This window comes from Lissotriton vulgaris, chromosome 8 (assembly GCF_964263255.1).
Source record: "Lissotriton vulgaris chromosome 8, aLisVul1.2, whole genome shotgun sequence".
Taxonomy (NCBI): domain Eukaryota; kingdom Metazoa; phylum Chordata; class Amphibia; order Caudata; family Salamandridae; genus Lissotriton; species Lissotriton vulgaris.
This window is the reverse complement of record NC_141696.1, coordinates 1,265,558,063-1,265,580,793: the sequence shown is the minus strand read 5'-3', so window position 1 is coordinate 1,265,580,793 and position 22,731 is coordinate 1,265,558,063. Positions and strand designations below refer to the sequence as shown.

At 43.1% G+C, this 22,731-nt stretch overlaps 1 protein-coding gene across 5 annotated transcripts in view; it reads left to right on the top strand.

Moving 5' to 3' along the window:
* Positions 1-22,731, top strand: part of NUP58 (nucleoporin 58) — a 504,014-nt gene that overhangs the window by 54,223 nt on the left and 427,060 nt on the right. For all 5 annotated transcript variants that reach the window (XR_015299350.1, XM_086935184.1, XM_086935186.1 and 2 more), the window contains exon 3: positions 4,984-5,019. Coding sequence is in view for 4 of the 5 variants with exons in the window: in XM_086935184.1 (XP_086791310.1) it covers positions 4,984-5,019 (36 nt within the window). In the remaining variant the exon portion in view is untranslated. The remainder of the gene's footprint in view (positions 1-4,983; positions 5,020-22,731) is intronic.

Genomic DNA, 22,731 nt, shown 5'->3' with positions numbered 1-22,731 from the left:
TTTTTTTGGCAGTAAAATGTATAGCCTAACAACCCAGACGAGTGAGGAAAATAATTATGAATGTTCCTCTAGGTTTATATCCTTGTCCACCATTCTTATGGTATTATCTCGATAAAAACAATGGGAACTGGACATATCAGTTTTGTAGTGGTTCCAAAGACGTGTACAGAAATTAAACAAAACTGTTATGTGCAAAATGGTTCTCTTGTAAAATGCTCAACCGTTCTTGCATATGAAACCGTTTCTTTGGGGGGGGGGGGTCTTGTTAACACTGTATTAATCAGCAACAGCTAGACGTGGTCTGTGTCCTAATGCTTTGAAGGTTTCAGTGAATGTGGTAATACATCATTTGATGCACACCTGAAACCAAAACCACAGAATTCTAAAAAAAAAAATAAAGCTTTTTTCAGACCCCCAAATTAGATGGCAAGGAGGTGCACTGCATATGAATCTACAACCGTAGAATCTACAACCTCAGATTGGTACGGCTTAGCAGCGCTTTTCCTTACATGCCTCATTAACTATATTCAGGGCTCTCATTCCCTTGCATTTATGTGCACTTGGACAGCCTCAACTGTCTAGTGGAAAAGTCAGCATTCACTTGCAGAAAGAAAAAAGCTCTGATATGAATTGTTATCTTTAGGATTAACCTATTGCCCAGAAAGCTCCTTCAGCTACAGCCAGACCAGAATTGACATCTACAAATACATTCGAGAACTAAAACTTACAAAACACCATCTCCAAAGCCAAACGAACAGGCTGCTATTCCAACAACAAGCAGGACTCTGGGATCTAACAGCCTTCAAATATCAGATATTTATTTAATGCAGGACCTGCAGGAATTGCTGAATGAGGATGTAGAAATCAGTCGAAAACCATCACAATTAGTTGTAGCATAACAAGCCCTCGACACATATGGAATGACTGCAACACCCTTCAACCTAAGTCAACATTTACACCCATGATGCCACGAGATACATCTGACATGTTTAACGAAAAGGTAATTGAACAAATCAAAAAGCTCTGACAACTCAAAGAGCACATAAAAAAACAGTGACCATAACAGGAGAAAGCACAACTTAATTAAGAAATTACAAAATGACTGCCTGATTATAATATGCAATGCTGACAAAGGTGGAAATATTGTCATTTGGCCAAGTTCAGAGTTCATGTTGGAAGCTTATAAACAATTGAATGATATTCAGTGTTATATGAGAAGCAATGTGCATACTGTAAGATGTCAATCAATTTCAATTGAAGATGGTCACATGGAAAAATAATAACTTACTGACCATGGAAGAATACAAATTCCTGCATAATGAACATCCAGCTATGCATGTTCTATATTTTATTTCAAAGGTTCATAAAAATACAGTTCCACCGCCGGGCAGGCCCATAATCTCTGCCAGAAACTGCATATATGAATGTACCGCTCAATATGGATTTTTTTCTACAGGGTTACGTACGGAGTTTACCGTCCTTTGTCCAAGATATAAGTGACTTCTTAAAGAGGATAAACAATATCCCATGGAGCCAGCAATATCTTCTAATGACACTAGTCATAACATCTCTTTATACGAGCATCAACCATCATGATGGTTTAAGAGCTGTTGAACACTTTCTTAATAGTAGACCTTTAAAACTTAAGGAACACAGCAAGATGTTGACTTCCATGATAAAATGGTGTTTATAGAACAACTGTTTCCACTTTAACAAAGGCATATTTCACCAGGTCTGCAGAGTTGCTATGGGTGCCTGCTTCTCTTCTAGTTAAGTGTGTGTTTACACATGGGCTGGTGGGTGGAGCGAATACTCCTGGTTGACCAAAGCGTTCGTTGGAACAATCGTGTAATTTGTTGGCTCCGCTACATTGATAATTTGTTTAGAGTGTGGAAGGGAACCCAAGAAACTGCAGAAGAATTTGTGACTAATAATAATCTCAGCACCTTCAATCTAAACTTTTCAGCACATATTAACAATCAGAGGGTTGATTTCTTGGATGGGCAAATTTTCATTAGGGTTAACAAAATTGAGTCCCGATTGCATTGGAATGAAACGGCTGGAAATTCTGTACTGCATGCTAGTAGCTTCCACCCCCGGCATGTGATTAATAGCATTCCATATGGGGAAATGCTAAAGAGAATTTGCAGCCATGAGGACGTTAAAGTCGGCTCTACAAGAGTCTAAAAAAGATTCCTAGCACGTGAATACCCCTTACATAATATTGATCAGGCTATATAAAAAAACGAGGCTAAAATAGGGAAACTGCTATTTGAGAGGAAATAATAATAACAATTCAAATACAACAGAAGGAGCTAGGCTCATTCTGACATACAGAAAACAGGAACATCAGCTTAGGTCTATTCTTAAAAAACAGCGGCTGATAATTTTAAGTGACCCTGTGATAGGCCAAAAACTCCTGAAAACAACAGTTATCACTTTGAGAAAAGCTATATCTATAAGTAATGCATTGGTAAAAAGCAGTCTTTTATATTACGGAAACAGGCAATTGGTTAACATCCAAGAAGGTATTCTACAAATGCAATTCCAGTAGAGCCTGCCAATTTGGTACCAATACAAACCATAACCACACTCCATTCCATGATAGCCTGTAAAGATTGAGAAATTCCTCACTTGTGAAACCGAATTTGAAGTTTATGCTCTTGAAGGTACATGGGAGTTACATTATATTGGGAGCACCAAATTGCAAGTTCCCAAACTAATGTTACAGAATACAAGAGCCTTAATCAATTATGATTCCACATATCGGGTCGCCCGCCACTTTAAACAACATCACAATAACAATGTTAGCCATTTTAGATATTTTGTAATAAATGCGTTAACAAATTTAAGGCGAGGAGGAAACCGAGAATTGGTGCTAAGAGAGTTGGAGACAAGGTACATTTTAAATGTGGATATGGTGTCTCCCTATGGGCTCAATACTACTGAGGATCTATACACTTATCTCTAACATTTGAATCTTAAAATCATGTTTTTATAGATTGATACAGAAACTGCCACAATTACAAGCATGACCACATCTATTTGAATGTTAATATTACATGTTGTAGACCTTGAACCGAGTCACTTGAAAAAAACCTTTAAAAAATAAAAGGGGGCAGAGTGGAAACACCCTGACCCCTTTGTCTTCTTGGGGGTGAGGGGGCAGCCACTCCTCCTGTCGCCTCTAGAAAGTCCCGCATAGCGGGATTGCTAAGAGGTCTTTGGGGGCCAAGTACTCTTTCTCTACCACCCTGCAAACGCGCCTCCTGGCACACTACTGATTTGGGGATAAAGTCCACTTTACTCCTGAGGAACCTTGGGGGGCCAAGAAGCCCTCCTGTTACCTCTGGTAAGTCCAACACAGTCGGATACCTGAGAGCTCGTCGGAGGCCTTGCACCCTTTCTCCACCAATCTTTAAACGTGGCTACTAGTTAAAAAAACATAGAAATTCACTTAAAAAAGCAAAGGTTACATGGACGTTAGTTAGCAAATAGAATTAAAAAAAAACCTTGTATATTCACTGAAAATACCAAAGGTTACAGGGACGTTTTGGTTGGACTCCGATTTCACTCGTACAAAACCAATGAAGTTCGGCAGTTAGTTATCTGTGCTAACTATAACTTACGCCCCACAATGCAATGCTTATGACCTCACATATTACATCACTCTTGACATGGTCAGTGACATCACTGACTTCTCAAATGACATCACTAGTGACATTTTCCACAGAACCACTCACACACCTACTCGCACCCCAACTCACACCCCATACAACCTCTCGTAAATCCACTCACATCTGCACAACCACTGACATACCCATTCACAGACCTATACCTGTACTCTCACACCCACTCCTCCATTGAGCCACTCTCATACACTCACTAGTACAGCCACTCACACAGCTATTCACTCACCCATACAGCCACTCATATAACCTGTTACTCACCCATACAACCAGTCGCATAACCTCACACTCACCCATACAGCTACTCCCACACCCACTCACTCTCCTAATCAGCCTCCCAACACAACCACTTACTCACCCTTACAAGTCATCACACCCTCACTCACACAAAAACTTACATACTCATTCACACATCCATACAAGCCCTCGCACATCCTTACCCGAACATCAATTCACAAAGACACTCTCTCTCCAATACAGTCATTCACACACAAGCTCACTTACATCAACACCTACTCAAACACTCACTCTCCCATACAGCAACCCATACAGCGACTTACACACCCAGTCACTCACCTAGGCAGCCAGTCATACACCCATACACCCATACACCCATACACACTTCCATACAGTCACTACACACCCACTTACCCACCCATAAAGCCACTTACCCTGCTACCCACCCATACAGCCACTGACACACCCATTCCCCAATACAGCCATTTGCAGGCAGTCACACAGCCCCTTATTCAGCCACTTACACACCCATACGTACATGGATACATACAGTCACACAGCCACTCACATGATATATATTAAAAGTAGTATCTCTCATTGGTAGTACACCTAGTATACTACAACATTTATAGTACCTTAGTATATATGTGTAACAATTATGAACTCTTACAAAATACTTACACTCACTGGAAGTTGTCCTCCGTGATGTCACTGACCGTGTCATGAGTGAAGTAATATGTGAGGTCATAAGCAGTGCATTGCGGGGGTGTAGGTTATAGTTAGCTCAGGTAACTATAACTTAAGAATTTCTCTGGTTTTGTGTGGGTGAAATTTGAGGTCAATTATAACGTCCCTTTTCAGTGATGTTTATATATGTGTTTCTGTATTTGTGTGTGTGTGTGTATATATATATATATATATATATATATATATATATATATATATATATATATATATATATATATATATATATATATATATATAATATTGTGTGTATTTTGTTTATAATTTATGTGGTAACTTAATAATTGAATTCTCTTTCTTTCTTTCATCATAGGAACAGTTGCACCTCTTGCAACAGGATTATCACTGGGTAAGCTTTTTTGTTCTTTTATATTTTGAAGTGAAAACTATGGTACAATCTGGAAACTATTCTTTTTTTTTTTTTTAACTTTAGTTAGGACTTCACACAGTCTCACTGATAAGCTCTTTAGAACTGTACACAGTATGTCAAATGTAGCCTTTTAGAGGAGTAACAATATTCCAGCTATGGCATTCAGAGTTGGACGATTTTCCAGATGAACCCTTCAGAATAGGACACAGTGCTCCAGGTAAGGTCTTAAGTGTGTTAATTGCACTGTATAGTGGTAGCTCAACATGTGTTTTTTTTCCTAACTTTAACGTTTGCATGCATGTTATCGAACATTAGTCTATAGCTGCCTGTGCTGTAACAATCTGCTGCGATCTGTTGTCTGCCTGTGGCGATTTCACTACTGAGCCCCATATTATAACTTTCGTGTGTTGATGAAATTTGTGAAGTCTTTTCAGTATACAAATGGATTGGTGTTTCTGGTCCATGTTTTCTTTGAAGGTCGTATTTAGTACATATATGAAAGGTGTTACTTGGGAGTGCAGGGCTGTTCTCCTTTATACCTTTTCATTGAGACATGTGTGCTTACTCCCACATAACTTTTACACCAACAAAATATTGCAATGCCAGGTTTACCCTCTTTCCCACTGTAAACTGCAGCGAGTAAAAAAAAAAAACGATCTGGATTTTGTACTTATTTGGCTTGGTCTGAAAAAATAGCTCAAGTATGTTATTTTAAAATTTTATAAAATGTATTTAAATAAAAAGTGGATGTTTTTTCTAAAGATGACCTCACTGGTATTTTGTTAGAAAATCTCCTTTCGAGCTTTCTAAAATTGGTGTGAAGTAAAATATTTTGCACTCTTTTTCATAAATATTTATGTGGTTTCTTACTGCTTGAAATTGGTGCAATTGGTACAAAAAATGGGTGTGAAAGCCATGGTTAAACCTAAGCTAAATGCTTCTAAACGGCAGACCATAATTTTGAATTCACAAAATTCCGATTTATCAGTAAAGAAGATCTTGGCTACATGCTTAATATCTTTAATTTGCATTGAAAGGTGGCCTGTAAAAGTAACGTATAGCTAGGATACAGTTACAGCTAGTGTCAAACAGAGATCTTACTTTCCTAGTTTTTCTGAAAATATGTGGTACAAAGAGCCAACAACTGAGCTGCTAATTGCATTTCCTTTTTTATTGTGTACTAGCTGACTGCTAAAACATGTGTTCGAGGCATATGGGCAGCAGATCACACACTACTGCATAAATCGCCATCTGGTGGTGGGCCAGGATGATTACACTTTGTTGTTGTCCTGGTAGTCTTTTTGTATGTAGATGACTCCTCCTCTGGAGCATAGTGCGCATGGGCATCAACTCTATCTTCAGATTGTTTTTTTCCGCCATCGGGCTCGGATGGGTTTGTCCCTCGGTCCCGTTACCAATCTCCTTTCTACGCCCATTCCTTGATTTCCACAGCCGGTATAGTTTTCGATTGCGCTTTCCTTCATACTCGTGTCGAAAAATCTTGCAACTCGATTCCAGCATTTCTTCGGGGCGGTTGGGTCCAACTGTGCCAGCGGGCCTTCGGCTCATGGAAAAGAACACCCTTCAAGAAGAGCCCTCAGTGTGGACACAAATTTCCCCACACTGATCTACATGAAGTGTGCAATCTGTCCTTGGTCCCAGAGCACGAGAGCAGAGATTGCCAGGCCTGCACTTCGTTACGGTCCAAGAAAACTATCAGGGACAGTCTAGCTCGAAGAGTCATGGCGCAGTCCTCTTCATCGACACCTGATCTCATCATAGATGAATCTCAAGGCGATCTAGAGTCACAAGAACAGCAGCAGGAAGACTTTGTTTCCGAAGCAGAGGATTCAGCTTCCGGAACCGAAAAACAAGCAGACGATGACGATCCCATTCCAGTTGGTCAACAGGTCGTGAGTACAAAAGCGACCCTGCTCACAACCCCATACCGAGACAGGCTTCAGTTCCACCTCCACTTTCGGGTCCAGATGCACCCCGACCACAAACTTTCAACGCCCCGCCTTCGGGCCCGGCAACGAAAAATACCAAAAAAGCCTCTAGGTGACTCAGGTTCGAGTCAGCCTGTTGGTCCTGAAAAGTCCTTACACAAAAACTAACTCAGGCACCGAAGCAAACCTCGGTACCAAAATCGGTCGAGCAGAAAACAAGCTCTGCACCTAAACTAATTTCCACAACAAAAACTGTCGAATGGAAAACAACTCTGGTACCGAAACCAATCCAACCAAAGACCACTTCGGCATCGAAACACACTTCGGCACCTAAAGTCATCAACCCGAAACACAGTTCAGAACCAATAACTCCGGATCCGAAAACATCCGATCCGAACAAAAAACATGAGCCCGAAGAAAGCTTCTGACCACAAGTATTCGGAACCGAAACCAAAATCTGCTCCAAAGACTAATACACGCTGCTAAACCTTCTGAACACCTTGGCCCCAAGATAAGTCGGTGCCGAAAAAGGATGCTTCTACAGAAGAGCTTTTCCATCCAGATCCAAAACAAAAGACTCTTCTTATTCATCCAAAGACTGGATATGCTATTACTGTGCCTACAGTTGATACTTCACTAGAAAAAATCAAGAAAGATACGGACACTGCATAGTTCATAGGAGCATTACAAACTCAGACTCCCAGAGCATCCTTTCATCGCACCTCTTACAGAGGCGCCTCCAGAAATTTTCCTACGGATACCGCCTCTTCTTATAAAGCACCCACCCAATCCTCGCCCAACAGAGGTTATTACAGAGGGAGCTACAGAGGCAACAACACTTAAGGTAGAGGCAGAGGTAACAACACCCGTACTGCCTCCACTCCCTAACAGTGACTTCCCTCCCCTACCCCTAGACCATTCCACTCCTGTCGGGGGAAGAATACAACAGTTCCTACCTGTCTGGAACTCCATCACAACAGACAGGTGGGTGAGACAAATAGTTCAGTTGCCTAGAGCTCACTTCCACTCCTCCAACAATACCACCCAACAGCGTCCCATGTCACAAGAGCATCTCACACTCCTAAAACTAGAAGTGGCCATTCTACTGAAGAAAAATGCAATAGAGCCAGTTCCAGTACACCATCAAAACACTGGAGTGTACTCCGTATATTTTCTTATTCCCAAAAAGGATGGCTCCCTCAGACCTATATTAGACCTGACACCCCTAAATCTTTACATACAGTCTGACCACTTCCATATGGTCACATTACAGCAGGTCCTTCCTCTGTTAAAACAAGGCGACTTCTTTGCTACCCTAGATCTCAAGGACGCATACTTCCACATTCCCATCCATCAAGCTCACAGAATATACCTGCGATTTGTACTGGGCGGTCAGCATTACCAATTCAAAGTCCTCCCTTTCGGAGTAACTACAGCACCTTGAGTTTTCACAACGGGTCTTGCCGTAGTAGCAGCACACTTGAGAAGGGAGAACATCCATCTCTTACCATATCTTGACGACTGGCTAATAAAACCAAAGTCATACCACCAGTGCCTGCAGCACACGTACCAGACCATTCATCTGTTACACAAGCTCGGGTTCACTATAAACCAGACAGTCACATCTACACCCATCCCTGTTTCAACAGTATCTAGGTGCCACAGTAGATACCTCCAAGCACTTGCATCCCCCAATCCAGCAAGGATACAAAGTATGCAAGCTCTTATACAAAAATTCCAACTGCAACATTCACTACCAGCTCGAGTGTTCATGCAACTAATTGGAATGTTGGCGTCTTGCATCTTCGTTGTACCGCATGCAAGACTCCAAATGCGCCCCCTTCAAGAACGCTTAGCAAGCCAATGGAACCAGGCTCAAGGTCAATTAACAGATCTGGTGGTGGTTGACGACCGGACACATCGCTCTCTGCAGTGTTGGAACACCAAAAACCTTAACAAAGGACAGCCGTTCATAGAGCCAGTTCCACAGGTGGTGCTAACAACGGATGCATCCCTCACTGGCTGGGGAGCTCATTTGGCACAGCACACAGTACAGGGCAGGTGGACACTGCAGCAAAAGCTACTAAACATAAACCATGTGGAGTTGCTAGCCATTTTTCTAGCTCTAAAATCTTTCCAACATTACCTATCAAGCAAGGTTGTGTTAGTCCGCACCGACAATATGACAGCCATGTACTATATCCAAAAACAGGGAGGAACACTCCTTACAGCTCTCCCGGCTGATGCAGAGCATATGGAGGTGGGCTATTCCTCCAAAAATCTTCCTATTGGCAGAACATCTACCAGGAGTTTACAATCAGTTTGCAGATCTGTTAAGTCGTTACAGAATCACGAGTGGGAACTTCATCTGCAAGTTCTTCAACCTTTCTTTCAACAGTGGGGACAGCCAGAAATCGATCTGTTCGCCACACACCTCAACTCCAAATGCCCAAGCTTCGCCGTCCGGTATCCACACCCATTGTCCAAAGGCAATCCAATATGGATGAGTTGGTCAGACAGATTTGCGTACGCTATTCCGCCTCTCCCACTCATTCTGTTAGTGGTGCGAAAGCTGCAGCAGCACTTCCTCACATTTGATTCTCATTGCACCAACCTGGGCAGGACAACCATGGTACACCACTAAAACTCTCAGTGGTACCACATCAGAAACTAAAATTCTCTCTACACCTGCTAACACAGAGCCATGGACAGATCATGCACCCAGATCCCATGCAGCTCAACCTAGCGATTTGGCTCCTGAGGCCTTAGAATTTGGATATCTCAATCTCCCACCTGATTGCATGAATGTTATCAAAGAAGCTAGACGTCCCACCACTAGGGCATGCTATGCAGCCAAGTGGAAAAGGTTTGTTATATATTGCACCAATAATATTAACCCACTGGATGTTTCCATCCAAAATATCATATGCTACTTGCTACATCTACAAAGATGCAATTTAGCATATTCCTCAATCAGGTTACATCTTGCTGCTAAAGCAGCTTACCTTCAAAACAGAGAGCATCTGTTATTATTCAGAGTTCCTGCCATCAAAGCCTTCATGGAAGACCTCAAAAAAATAATTCCTCTCAGGGTACTACCCTCCCCTGTATGGAATCTAAACATTGTTCTCATTAGGCTTATGGGTCCTCCATTTGAACCCTTGCATAAGTGTGACTTACAATTTCTTTCATGGAAAGTTGCTTTTTTAATTGTGATTACTTAACTCAGAAGAGTATGCGAGATCCAGGCATTAACAATTCAAGAACCATTCCTGCAACTCCATCTCAACAAGGTAGTCCTAAAGACTAATTCCAAATTCCTTCCATAAGTTATTTCACCGTTCCATCTAAATCAGTCTATTGAGTTGCCAGCGTTCTTCTCCCAACCTCTTACAGTTGCTGAGAGCTCTCCATACATTAGATGTCAAAAGAGCTCTCCTCTACTATATTGATAGGACAAAGCCATTTCTTAAAACAAAACAGCTTTTTGTGTCCTTTTCTTCTCCACATAAAGGTAATCTCATCTCAAAAACTGGGATTGCAGGGTGGATTGTTGAATGCATTCAAATTTGCTACCAAAAAGCAAAGCGCACTCTGTCCATTCCCCCTAGGGCTCATTCCACTTGTAAACTAGGGGCATCTATGGTATTTTTAGGAAACATTCCCTTAGATGACATCTGCAAAGCAGCCACATGGTCTACACCGCATACATTCACAAAGCACTACTGTGTAGATGTGCAAGCAAACCAACAACCTGCTGTGGTCCAGGCTGTACTCAAAATACTATTCCAAACCACTGCAACAGATACTTGTACTCGCCGCTAAGGGAGAGAACTGCTATGCAATCAATGCACTAGTGTGTGATCTGCAGCCCATATGCCTCAAACGGAAAATGCTACTTACCAGTATGCATCTGTTCTTGGCATGTAAGGCTGCAGATTCACACGCCCACCCGCCTCCCCGGCTGCCTCTATCTGTTCCAGTATTATCTTAATTAGATACCCCATACATGGACATCCCTTTCTGTTCTCACACAACTCCATCATTTTCCCTAATGGCGAAAAACAATCTGAAGATGGAGTAGATGCCCATGCACACTAGGCTCCAGAGGCGGAGTCATCTACCATACAAAGACTCTTCCAGGACAATAGCAAATTGTAATCATCCGGGCTCACCACCAGATGGCGATCTATGCACTAGTGTGTGAATCTGTAGCCCTACATGCCAAGAACAGATGCATACTGGTAAGTAGCATTTTCCTTGTAGCGTACAAAAAGTTGAATAAAATGAGTTGTGCAGATAATCTCGGACTCCGTTTTTTTAGGGTACTCGTGCGTGCCAAATCTCTAGTAATGAAGAAACATTTTGAAAGGGGCTTAGAGCCTACCTAATACTTGCCTTTACTTACCATTGGTTGGTTCCCCAACACACTTGTTTTTTTATTGGACAGTGCCTCCTCCTCCTCCTCCCTCCTCCGGCTTCCTCCTGGGGCTTTGTGTGTGTGTCCCTGCCGTGGAGCTTAAACCAAATACTGCTGCTGTGCATACGCGCCTGCAGAGATACTTTTTTTTTAGTTAATAGTCCAGCACTCCAAGTGCATCTTTTTGCACTCATTTGTCATAGTCTGACCTGCCCAAGTCCGGCCTAGCTAGATAAAGAACTGCTTCTGAAAGTAGAATATGGCAGCACACGCCATAGGTAATTTAACTCCCCTCATGTACTGGGCACTTTATTTTCCTGACACAAAAAATTAAGCGTGGCTCAATGCCACCTGCACGGCCCAGATGGACAGCAGTGCTCTGCCGTTACAAATTAATCTATTAGACCCCTAGCCAAAACACCCCAGGGCCCATACAGTATTTTCTGAAAACCCAAGAGGAAAAACTCAGCCCCCAGGTGGCATTCCTTCATTCTTTACTGAAAGGCACCTTGCAAAGAACTGGGTTTCCACTTCTCACGAGGCTCCTTCATCCTGAGTCCCTGCCTACCAAACAAAAATATTGGGTGGGGTAATTATGCAGCCCTCAACAGAATGCAAAACTGCAGAGAGCCATGTGTAAACTGGTGCACAGCCGAGACTTCTTTAATCACTGGAAATCACATCGCCCCCACCATTGCTTTTTCGATTAAACAAATTGACTGTAAAACCAAGAAATATCAAGGGCATGTCAAAAAACACTATCAATAAAAAAGGAAGGATTAGCTGGAAAATCACACTTGGGGTTCTGTTAATTGGCAACTCACTAACTGGGAAATTAATTAACTAGACCCATGGGGTAAAAATAACCGTAAAGTAAATATTGCATCATTGCTGAAATGCAAGCTTCTCCGGTTCTAATCTTTCACCATAAGCACCTTACTGGATTTGAGAAGCTTTTATTTGCACTGTAGATTAGAACGTGCAACTGCAGCCAGACTGAAGACCTGACAGAAAAGCAGCAAGAGAGTAGACTTTCATTTAGGTTTCTACTGTACAGCTCTTGCTCTCTGCTTGTGAAATCTCTTGCAATGAAAAACAAATCTCCCCCCCCCCCTCCATCACCACCCCCACCAGCCCTACTATTTATGCAATTGTGTGAGCAATGGCTATACTGTGTGCTCTGGTGCATCTAGGCTTTGGCTGCTTTTTTCCCCTGGTGTAATTTAATGCTCTGTGCACAGCTGTGATAAGCGGTAGCCGGCTGCCCCAAAGGCGAGATTACTATATTGTATTGTAATTACATTTATATAGCGCTTACTACCCCAGACGAGGCGTCAACACGCTTTCTCGGCGAGTAGCACGCTACTCTGGGACCCATTGAGGATTAGTGTTGAATTTTTATAGTGAAACATGCAAGTACTTTTTAAGTGGTGGATAGGTTATTCAGTTATTTGGATTTGGAATGATAGCAGAAAGATGGAGGAAAAAAGGTTTGTATTTATATAGCGCTTGTTACCCCTGATGGCGTGTTAAAGCACGCTACTCCGGAAGCCCATAAAAGATTAGTGGTGAATTAATATGGTGAAATATGAAATTAATTTCAGTGGTGGATATTAGTCAGTTATTTTGAGTGAGTAGGATAGCGGAGAGATAAAAGGGGAAGAAAGGTTTGCATTCGTATAGCACTTCTTACCCCTGATAGGTGTTGAAGCTCTTTTCTGGTGAGTAGCACGCTACTCCGGAACCCATAAAGGATTAGTGAAATATGAAGTAATTTGAGTTGTGGATATGGTATTCAGTTATTTGGGTAGAGAAGGGTAGGTGGTGGGATAGAAGAGGGAAAGAAGTTTGTATTTATATAGCGCTTGCTACCCCTGATGGGGTTTTGAAGCGTAAGAAGCACGCTACTCTGGAACCCATAAGGATTAGTGTTGAATTAGTATGGTGAAACATGAAAGCAATTTTAGTGGTGGATATGTTAGTTATTTGGATTGAGAAGGGTTGGGAAGGGGTACAAAAAAGAAAAGGTTTGCATTTATATAGCGCTTGTAACCCTGATGGGGTGTTGAGACGCTTTATTGGCGATTAGCACACTACTCTTGAACCCCTAAAGGCTCAGTGGTGAATTAGTATAGTTGAATATGGAATTTGAGAAGTGAACATGTTAGTCTGTTATGTAAGTGGAGGGATAAAAGAGTAAAGGTTTTTTTTTAGGTCTTAACATTAGGAGGAGGCTTTTGGATGAGTTAAAAGGAGTTTTGGAGGGGAGGAGTCAGAGGGAAGAGTTTAGAAAGTTTTTTTTTAGGTTATCGGTATAGTAGGAGGTGTCAGATCATGCAAGGAGGGGTAGAATATAAGAGTCTTGAAAGGGTTATTTTGGGGATCATAGTAGTGGTATGGGGTTTGGGATAAATGAGTCGCTGTAGAGGATATATTGATAGATGTATAGAATGAGAGATGGGGTAGTGCATGGAAAGAGTAGTAGAAAGAAGTTTGAGATCAGTCAGAAGGTTGGGCTAGAAGATGTATTGAGAGAAGTATAGGGTGAGAAATGGGGTAGTGCATTGAAAATGCTAAATTAGAAGAAAGTGATATATAGATCCAAAAGTACATTGGAAGTATTTAGATACATAAAGGAGGTAAGTATATGTAGATTAAAGAAGTGTTTTGTTTAACATATTTTACAGCCAACATAGCTTAAAGAAAAAATAAAAACAATAAAGCATTGCGACGATGCCAGAATTGAGCGCTTTGTTGTGCTTTTTTTTATTTTTTATTTTAGGTCATGTTGCACAGCAGCTTGTGCTGCTATTAACTTGTTGAAAAACATCACGCACAAGGCCCTACACTCAAACTCCCTTGCGTACCTTGCACAGAAACTTGTGATATCTGGAGTAATCAGAAACTCGCGATCTGCCAGTGCCCTCCTACTCCAGCCTGCATGCTTTGGGGAAAAAAAAAACAATCAGGCGTTCGCTGGGGCTGCACCAAGAATATGGAACTTCGAGTAGTTATCCAGTGTCCAGCTGGACAAAGGAATATTTATTCACAATGAATTTCAATTTAAATGAACAAAGTTGCAAGAATCAATTAGAAAAAGAAGGGCACAACGTGAAAGGAAAAAGTAGAAGGAAAGAATATAAAGTGTCAATCAAAGGAGAAGGAGCAAGTAGTGGCTTACATTACAATGTCAGCTTAAGTAAGCTCAACTAAACAGTTTTCCACAAAACAATTTACACAATGGCTTAGTTATGGTACTGGTTAGAAAGTCGACGTTTCGATCCCTAGCTCCTATTACAGTGGGATCATTTTCAGGACTAAGGGTTACAGTTGCCGGATTTTTTAAAAATAGCACTACTCGTGGGAGAGTGTAGGGAACCTTAGGATGAGGTTCGTAGGACTGAGAACACAGTATTGATCGTAAGGTCGGTTACTGGGTCGCTCAATCTTCACAATGTCCTCGATCGTTTGTGATCACAATGCGGTCCGTGTGCCCAGCCGGGCAGATGCTGCACGGAACCGGTTGGAGGCTGGGGCAGCAGGAGTAGGATATTGAAATTAACGAGGAGCTTGATTAGAGTCTCCTGCGAGCCGCAATGGGTAATCCGTATGGGTCGGCGTGATGGCCGACCCATACGGATTACCCATTGTGATCACAAAACGATCAAGGACATTGTGAAGATTGAGCGACCAAGTAACCGACCTTACGACCAATACTGCGTTCTCCGTCCTACGAACCTCATCCTAAGGTTCCCTACACTCTCCCACGAGTAGTGCTATTTTTAAAATCAGGCAACTGTAACCCTTCGTCCTGAAGATGATCTCACTGTAATAGGAGCTAGGGATCGAAACGTCGACTTTCTAACCAGTACCACAACTAAGCCATTGTGTAAATTGTTTTGTGGAAAACTGTTTAGTTGAGCTTACTTAAGCTGACATTGTAATGTAAGCCACTACTTGCTCCTTCTCCTTTGCCTGACACTTTATATTCTTTCCTTCTACTTTCTCCTTTCACGTTTGGTACAGGATTGTGCCCTTCTTTTTCTAATCGATTCTTGCAACTTTGTTCATTTAAATTGAAATTCATTGTGAGTTGGATCACAGCTGGATCAAGCTAAAAACCGACCAAAAAAACTGTTCGAGTTAGTCAAAACCCAAACCAAAACGCAACCTCCACAACCCAACAACTTAACAAAGGCTATCCCAAGTTGCGAAGACTTCTCTGCTTTCTTCAAGCAAAAGAACGACACTATAAGAAGCGATCTCATCAAGGATGTAAGTCGATTCGCCGGCTCCATATGCACAACTAACACTCATGCTAAAAACAACGCTTCATGGACATCCTTCGACATCTATTCCGAAGAATCAATTCACAAGCTGCTGGTCACCTTGAAACCCGCCAATCATCACACGATCCCCTACCTGCCAATGCTGTTAAAGTCCTCACCCCCCTGTTCCTCCCACTCTGGACTAAAATCATCAACTGTTCCCTGCAACAAGGGCTCATTCCAGACTCCCTCAAGATTGGGCAAGTCACGCCTATACTCAAGAAACCCACAGCTGACCCGGCCGACCCAAACAACTATCGTCCTATCACCAATATCACCACTCTAGCAAAACTGTTAGAAAAATGCGTACAACTCCAACTGACAAAACACATTGAGCAGTTTGACCTCCTCAACTCTCACCAATCCGGATTCAGAGCAAAGCATAGCACGGAAACGGCCATGACACACATAATAGATGATGCCCTCCAAATCCTTGATCACAATGAGTCTTGCCTCCTCATCCTCCTTGACCTTTCTTCAGCATTTGATACGGTCAAACACGAGAATCTTCTGGAGCTCCTAAATACCAGAATGGGCATATCCGGGACGGTTCTCAAATGGTTCACGTCCTTTCTACACAACCGTTCTCAGAGGTTCAAGATCAACAACGCACTGTCCTCGCCTGTGCCAGTAACACTGGGCGTTCCGCAAGGTTCCTCCCTATCCCCCACATTGTTCAACCTCGTCATGGAACCACTCACCACCCTGCTTCAATCTTCTAAGGTACATTTCCATATGTACGCCGATGACACTCAGCTCTACCTCAAGCTTCAATCCCCTGAAGACATCAATCTGTTGAATGCCACACTAAGAAACACCCAAGCTTGGCTGGCCGACAATCACCTCAAACTAAATGCTCTGAAAACTGAGTTCCTTCTGATCTCTCCTCCTGCGAAAAAGGCAATCACCCAAACCTGGCTCAATCATCTAACCGCTCTCAGTGTCCAACCCACCATCGTGGACTCAGCGAAATCCCTTGGCATCACACTGGACTGCAATCTCGACATGCAGCAGCATATTAGCATAGCAACTAAAGGAGCCAACTTCCAAATCAACACGCTGAGAAAACTCAAACCCTTCCTACCACCCAAGGACTTCCAAACTGTGGTACAAGCCTTAGTCATTCCTCGCATAGACTACGGAATTGTGGCTCTCAGCGGGCTCCCCCTGACAACAACGGCTCCCCTAAGAGCCTCCCTGAATGCGGCCGCGAGACTCATCACTGGCTCAAGAAAACACTCACATATATCCCCTGACTTAAAAGCCCTGAACTGGCTGCCTATTGAAGCCAGAATTCAGTTGGAAATTGCCTCTATGACACACTCGGCCGTACACCACAAGGCACCCAACTACCTCTCTCATAAGCTGACCATATCAGGTGGCTCAAGATCCAACAGAAGCACAAACACTCTCCTCCTGAAACCACGGAGATTCCGGAAGGAAAAAACATACAAACGCTCCTTCTCTGGAATGGCACCTAGGATCTGGAATGCACTCCTGCCAGAAATCAGGCTTATCCCGTCCACTATACTCTTCAAGAAAGAGGTGAAGGCTATCCTTATGGCTAAATACACCTGAACACTATTGATACTGGAACAATGACTGTATTTGGCTCCCTCATTATCGGCTGTCTGAATACTCACCTTTGTACACTAGGACTTGAGTGCCTCAACAACCTGCAACGCACCCACTACTGACTACTGCTTTGCTGTCAACATTGTGTTTACTCACCCTCTGGGGTGCTATAATCCTATCCGTTTAGACATTGTACTGCTTCCATATTATTGTTTCTTGATTGTTATTACTCTGTTTACTCTTGTATGATTGATACCCTATTCTTGCAACTCATTGTCTACGGAATCTCATATTGATGTAAGAGTCTTGCTTATCCTACCTACTGTTTCTGTAAAGCGCTCTGATATCTGCAAAGATCTTGTTCGCGCTATATAAAACTTTAAAAATAAATAATTAAATAAATATTCCTTTGTCCGGCTGGACACTGGATAACTACTCATAGTTCTCACTGTAGTCTATGAAATGCTTTCATTATCAATTACTAGGCCAATGACCTTTGTTTTTGGAAATAAGTAATCACCCGATGTCTTTGGCTATCTGATCGGGTTCCCTTGTTCACTATACCTGCACCAAGAATATGGAACACCTTCCCACCCGCCATCAGAAGAATCCCCTCTCTTGCATGCTTTAAAAAGGAGGCTAAATCCTTCCTCATGGGCAAATTCCTCGGCTAAACCCCATCCCACAACCACCACAGACTATTGCCTCCCTCGACCTCGCCCCACCAAGAAACCGGGGGCCTGTCCTTAGCAACAGTAATATTGACTATTTTTGTATACTCCCATCACTCTTGTACTCGGCACACCCCTCCCTAATTTACACTGTACTCTTGTGATACCATGCCTCTTGTATGACTCTTTGACTCTGTAAAGCGCTCTGATACCCTAACGAGTCAAGTTTCCGCTCTATAAAACACTAAAAAATAAAATAAAAAAAAATAAAAAATATTATGAGAATATCTATGCAGTGGCAACTTCCTTGGCGGTGCCCAGGTCCTAGTGACCATTTACAAAACTAAGTGAAAGCTAATGCTTTCCTTTTAATGATCTTTGAACATGAAGGAAAACATTTTCCTGGCAAAGCATTTTCTTGTGCACGTAATTTAGCTAACTGTTCCATGAACCCAGCGGCACTCAGCTAAACTAGATGAACTTGTTTGTCCCAGGAATAAGTTCATGTAAAGGATACAGAAGAGAGAAAAAAACAATATTAAAAAAGCCGGTCTCTCTCAATCCTCCCGTTAATTGCCTTTTTTACTCTGGCATTCACTTGATCTTTATTGGCATCATACGCATAATTACATGCCTAAAGGGGTTTATCTGAACACCATAACTTTACTTGCAGTAACACCAGGCTTAGGGATGCATTCTGTGGTACACGCATGCTGAGGTACATGTAGGTAATATATTTATGAGAATAGATACTGTTGCAAATATTTCCAAGCAAATAAATAGTAGTTTCAATAACCATGAGCCCCAAGACCCAAAGAAGGACCCCAAATCAAAAAGCTTATTTTGGTTGCCTCATGCTCTTGATGCCCAAAATCCTGCAGATTGGTCAATGCTTGTAAAACACTTAGTGCATTATCTGGAATGTAAAGGTAACATTTTGTTTCTCGGTAGACTCTACCCTTCTCAGCTAAAGTCTAAAACCAACCAGTTTTGTAGAAACACCGTCCTCATAGCAACCATTTCTACCATTTGGGTTAACCAATGCTGCTGAGGCTTCATTAATTGTTGCATCCAGTAATCTACCCAATTGTCTTATTTGTCCGGAATTAAGGGCTACTCGCAGCATTGGTATTTTTCCTTTTCCCAAGTCATTGGCTTTGTGTGCTGCAGTATCCATTTGGTCTATTCTCCTCTTTCCCCGAAGCATGATATTTGGTTTTACCTATGTAGGTTTTCATCAGTGTTATTTTTGGCTGGGGTCAGTGTTATTTTTGGCTGGGGTCGTATGGTAGGGAATTCCCATCCTATGTAACCGCAACATCCCCAGTCTTTTATTAACCAGGTGTTTGCCCCTTTCCCCCGCATTTAAAATACACTTGGTTTTTTGGGTACATGGGATAGCCCAATGAAGAGGTGTTGCATATTTTAAAGTACTGTTCACATTCACTATCTCCTACTTCTTCTCTCCCTTCGTCGACTAAACGGATGCTCCCTTTTAATTTCAAAACAAAGTGTTGCATTTATTATTTAGCATTCTTCTTCCTTATTTCCGGATATAGCCAATTCATACAACCAGAAGGTGTAGTAAACTTCATTATATTATTGTGGATGGTCAAATTCGTTTCTGATATGTCCCAAACATAAGGCTCTTAAAGTTCAAAATGATAGCATGTGTTAATAGTAGAGGCCATACAACAAATGGGAACCCTTTTTCACCTCTGCAGGCATCTGCATACATATCCAGCACTCTGAAACATTCATTTTCTTATGGTATGCATTCATTATTTGTATTGCACCATTGTCCCTATACTCTGCTTGATGATACTGGTGCAAACCTATTGCAGAGGCAACGTTTGTTATAAATTCAGGTCCCTGTCTAGAGTTGGGGCCATTAATTCATATATTACAATTGCAAGAAAAGGGCGAAATGCAGCAGAACAATAACATTCATAACAAGAGAAAGGAAACTTAATAGCCTATTTTTGAGCTCCCTCGTATTTCTCTCCATAATAGTATATCCTTGTATTCAAAACTTTTTTCTTAAGTTTTAACGAAACACTTGATTTTGGATATTTTGTTTTCTCTGTTCACCACATTCTGTGCAATCACAAGACCTCCAGAGGTTACGAGCATGTTTGCGGCTCTGGTGAGTCCAGTCCATCAAGACTGTTGGTTGGACTCAGAAGATAGCGTTGTAGGTCTTGGGTGCAAGTTGGTATGCGCCGCTTGCTTTAGATCGGATATGTGCTCTGTGGAGGCATTCTCCTCATGTGGCTGGAGTACATCAGTTTTTATCTCCTTCGGCATTTCACAGCTGTTAGTAACCAGAAGGAACTGGGTGGGGTCCTTCCACCTCTGCTGAAGACATTTATTTTGTTGTAAGTTCTTGGTGACTGTGTCCTTCAGTTGTGGACGATGTGGGCAGGGAAACTATAACCCAATTGTACAAAAGATTCTGTCTTTTAGTCAGGGCAATGTAATAGACTTTCAGTGTTAATCAGTGTGCACAATAGCATTTCCTTGCAGAGCCCCCACCCCATGTCGCCATTATTTGGCAGTCAAAATCTCATGTGGGCCCAATTTAGTGGTGGCATTAGAAGAACCAACTCTCCCTCTCTCCCTCTCTCCCTCTCTCGCTCTCTCCCTCTCTCCCTACCTCGCTCTCTCCCTACCTCGCTCTCTCCCTACCTCGCTCTCTCCCTACCTCGCTCTCTCCCTACCTCGCTCTCTCCCTACCTCGCTCTCTCCCTACCTCTCCCTCTCCCTACCTCTCTCTCCACCTCTCTCTCCAGAAGAGCCGCGCGCTTTTCGACGCTGAAGGCCCGGTCGACGCCAGAGGCCTTATCGACGACCCATCATGGAACGGAGCCCGTTCAAGAGATGTCCCGTGTGCAACTCCAAATATCCCCACATCGACGTCCACCCGATGTGCAACACGTGTCTGTCGCCGGATCATGATGAAGCCAGCTGCATGGCTTGTTCCCGTTTTCGATCCAAGAAGACGCTTCTGCATCGACGCGCTGCGCGCAAGGAAGCACAGCAGACTGCACCGGAGCCGGTGGACATCTTTGATGCCGGGGATGATGAAGGAGCAGACCGGGAGGTTCAAGAGAACCTGTCGAATCCCGCGTCTGAGGTCGACTACAACTACCACGCTGATGTTGAGATGCTCGAAGCGGAGGAAATCGTCGACGAGGTAGGAGACGACGATGGGGCCTTTGGGGCCATGGAAGATAGCTCGAGCGAGGAGCTAAGCCCACAAACTGACACTAGGGTCGAAACGCTTCATAAGGCTCAGGTCGAGGGATCGCCACTAGGCCTTACCCAAGATCTTCCAATAAGTTCTACGGCCCCAGCTTCGGACATGTCTTAGGAGCCGCAAACAGCGAAACCGAAAGTGAAAGCTCTGGTATCGACGCAACCAAAAGCACTGGTGACTACATCGAAACCAAAAGTGTGTATTGCTTTGTTCGGCTCGAAGTCCTCGGACCTATCGGCACCGACGAAGCAGAAGAGCGTTCTCGACCCGAAGAAACCGCTAAAGGGCGTCGAGACTAAAACTATCACGCTGAAGGCAAAGGTCAAGGCAGTCGAGCCGAACAAATCGGCGCCGAAGACAGTCGACACCGACAAAGGACTCAGTGATCCAAAGATTCTCGAGCCTCCGCGTCGGCCGGACAAGGCCAAGAGCGGAACAACCCCCGAGTCCACGCCTGCTGGTGCCTCGAAGGATTCTGTCGAGTCGACGCAGCCGTCCGCCTCCTTCTCGAAGCAGGTGGCAGACTCCCTGAAGCGCATCAAGGACAAGGCTTCGGTGGTCGGGCCTAAGGATCCTCCACCTTCAAAGCCTGCAGATAAACCTCAGAAGACGTCGACACCCATCCACTTGGCTTTTTGCCCTCTAGGTGGCTCTTGTTCTTCTTATCCTTGGTCTGTTTTTTACTGTGTTGTGTTTTTATCTTTTACTGGTTCGTCAATAAAAGCGCCGGGACACTATGGAGTAGCCGAGCGCTATAAAAAAAAACAAATAACATAACATAACTTCACGCTGCCACCGAAGGTGATGCCGAAGGCTTTCGTCCCTAAAGTGGCAGTCGACGTGCCCAGGAAGGTGTCCACGGTGCCGAAGCCGACAACTGTGGTCCCGGCCACAAAGCATCGACAATCCTCGTTGGAAGAGCAACAGGAACAGTTTATCGATGCCGAGACAGGCAGACTTTCTCTTTATAAGAGAAAAATCGCCCCGGAACAGCCAATGGAGTCCTATAAAATACCACTAAAGAAGAAGTATTCTACTTCAACACCTGTTCTTGTAGAACCTGTATCTCCACGTGGCCATGATGTCTCACCCACTTATTCAGATATGGACACTGGGGAAGGTGATAATGACGAATACAGCTATCCTGTGGACACTGATCCTGATGATACAAATGAACCCTGGGCAGATGCTGCTGACGTAGGGGATCCACACTCTGCCCCAGACACTCAAGTGTATGCTTTAAAAACGTCGCCTACTGAGGATTCGTCAGCGTTTAATGCCCTCATTGAAAGGGCGGCTAAAAATCATGACGTCCAGCTCCATGCTGACCCCATTGAAGTAGACTTTCTTTTCGTCACCTTTTCCACCTCAGAGAGGACTGTCAAGACTCTGCCTATGTTGAAGGGTGTCTTGAAGCATGCTGGGGAAATCTTTAAGGAACCTACAAGAGCCAGGGTGATAAACCCCAGGATTGAAAATAAGTACAAAT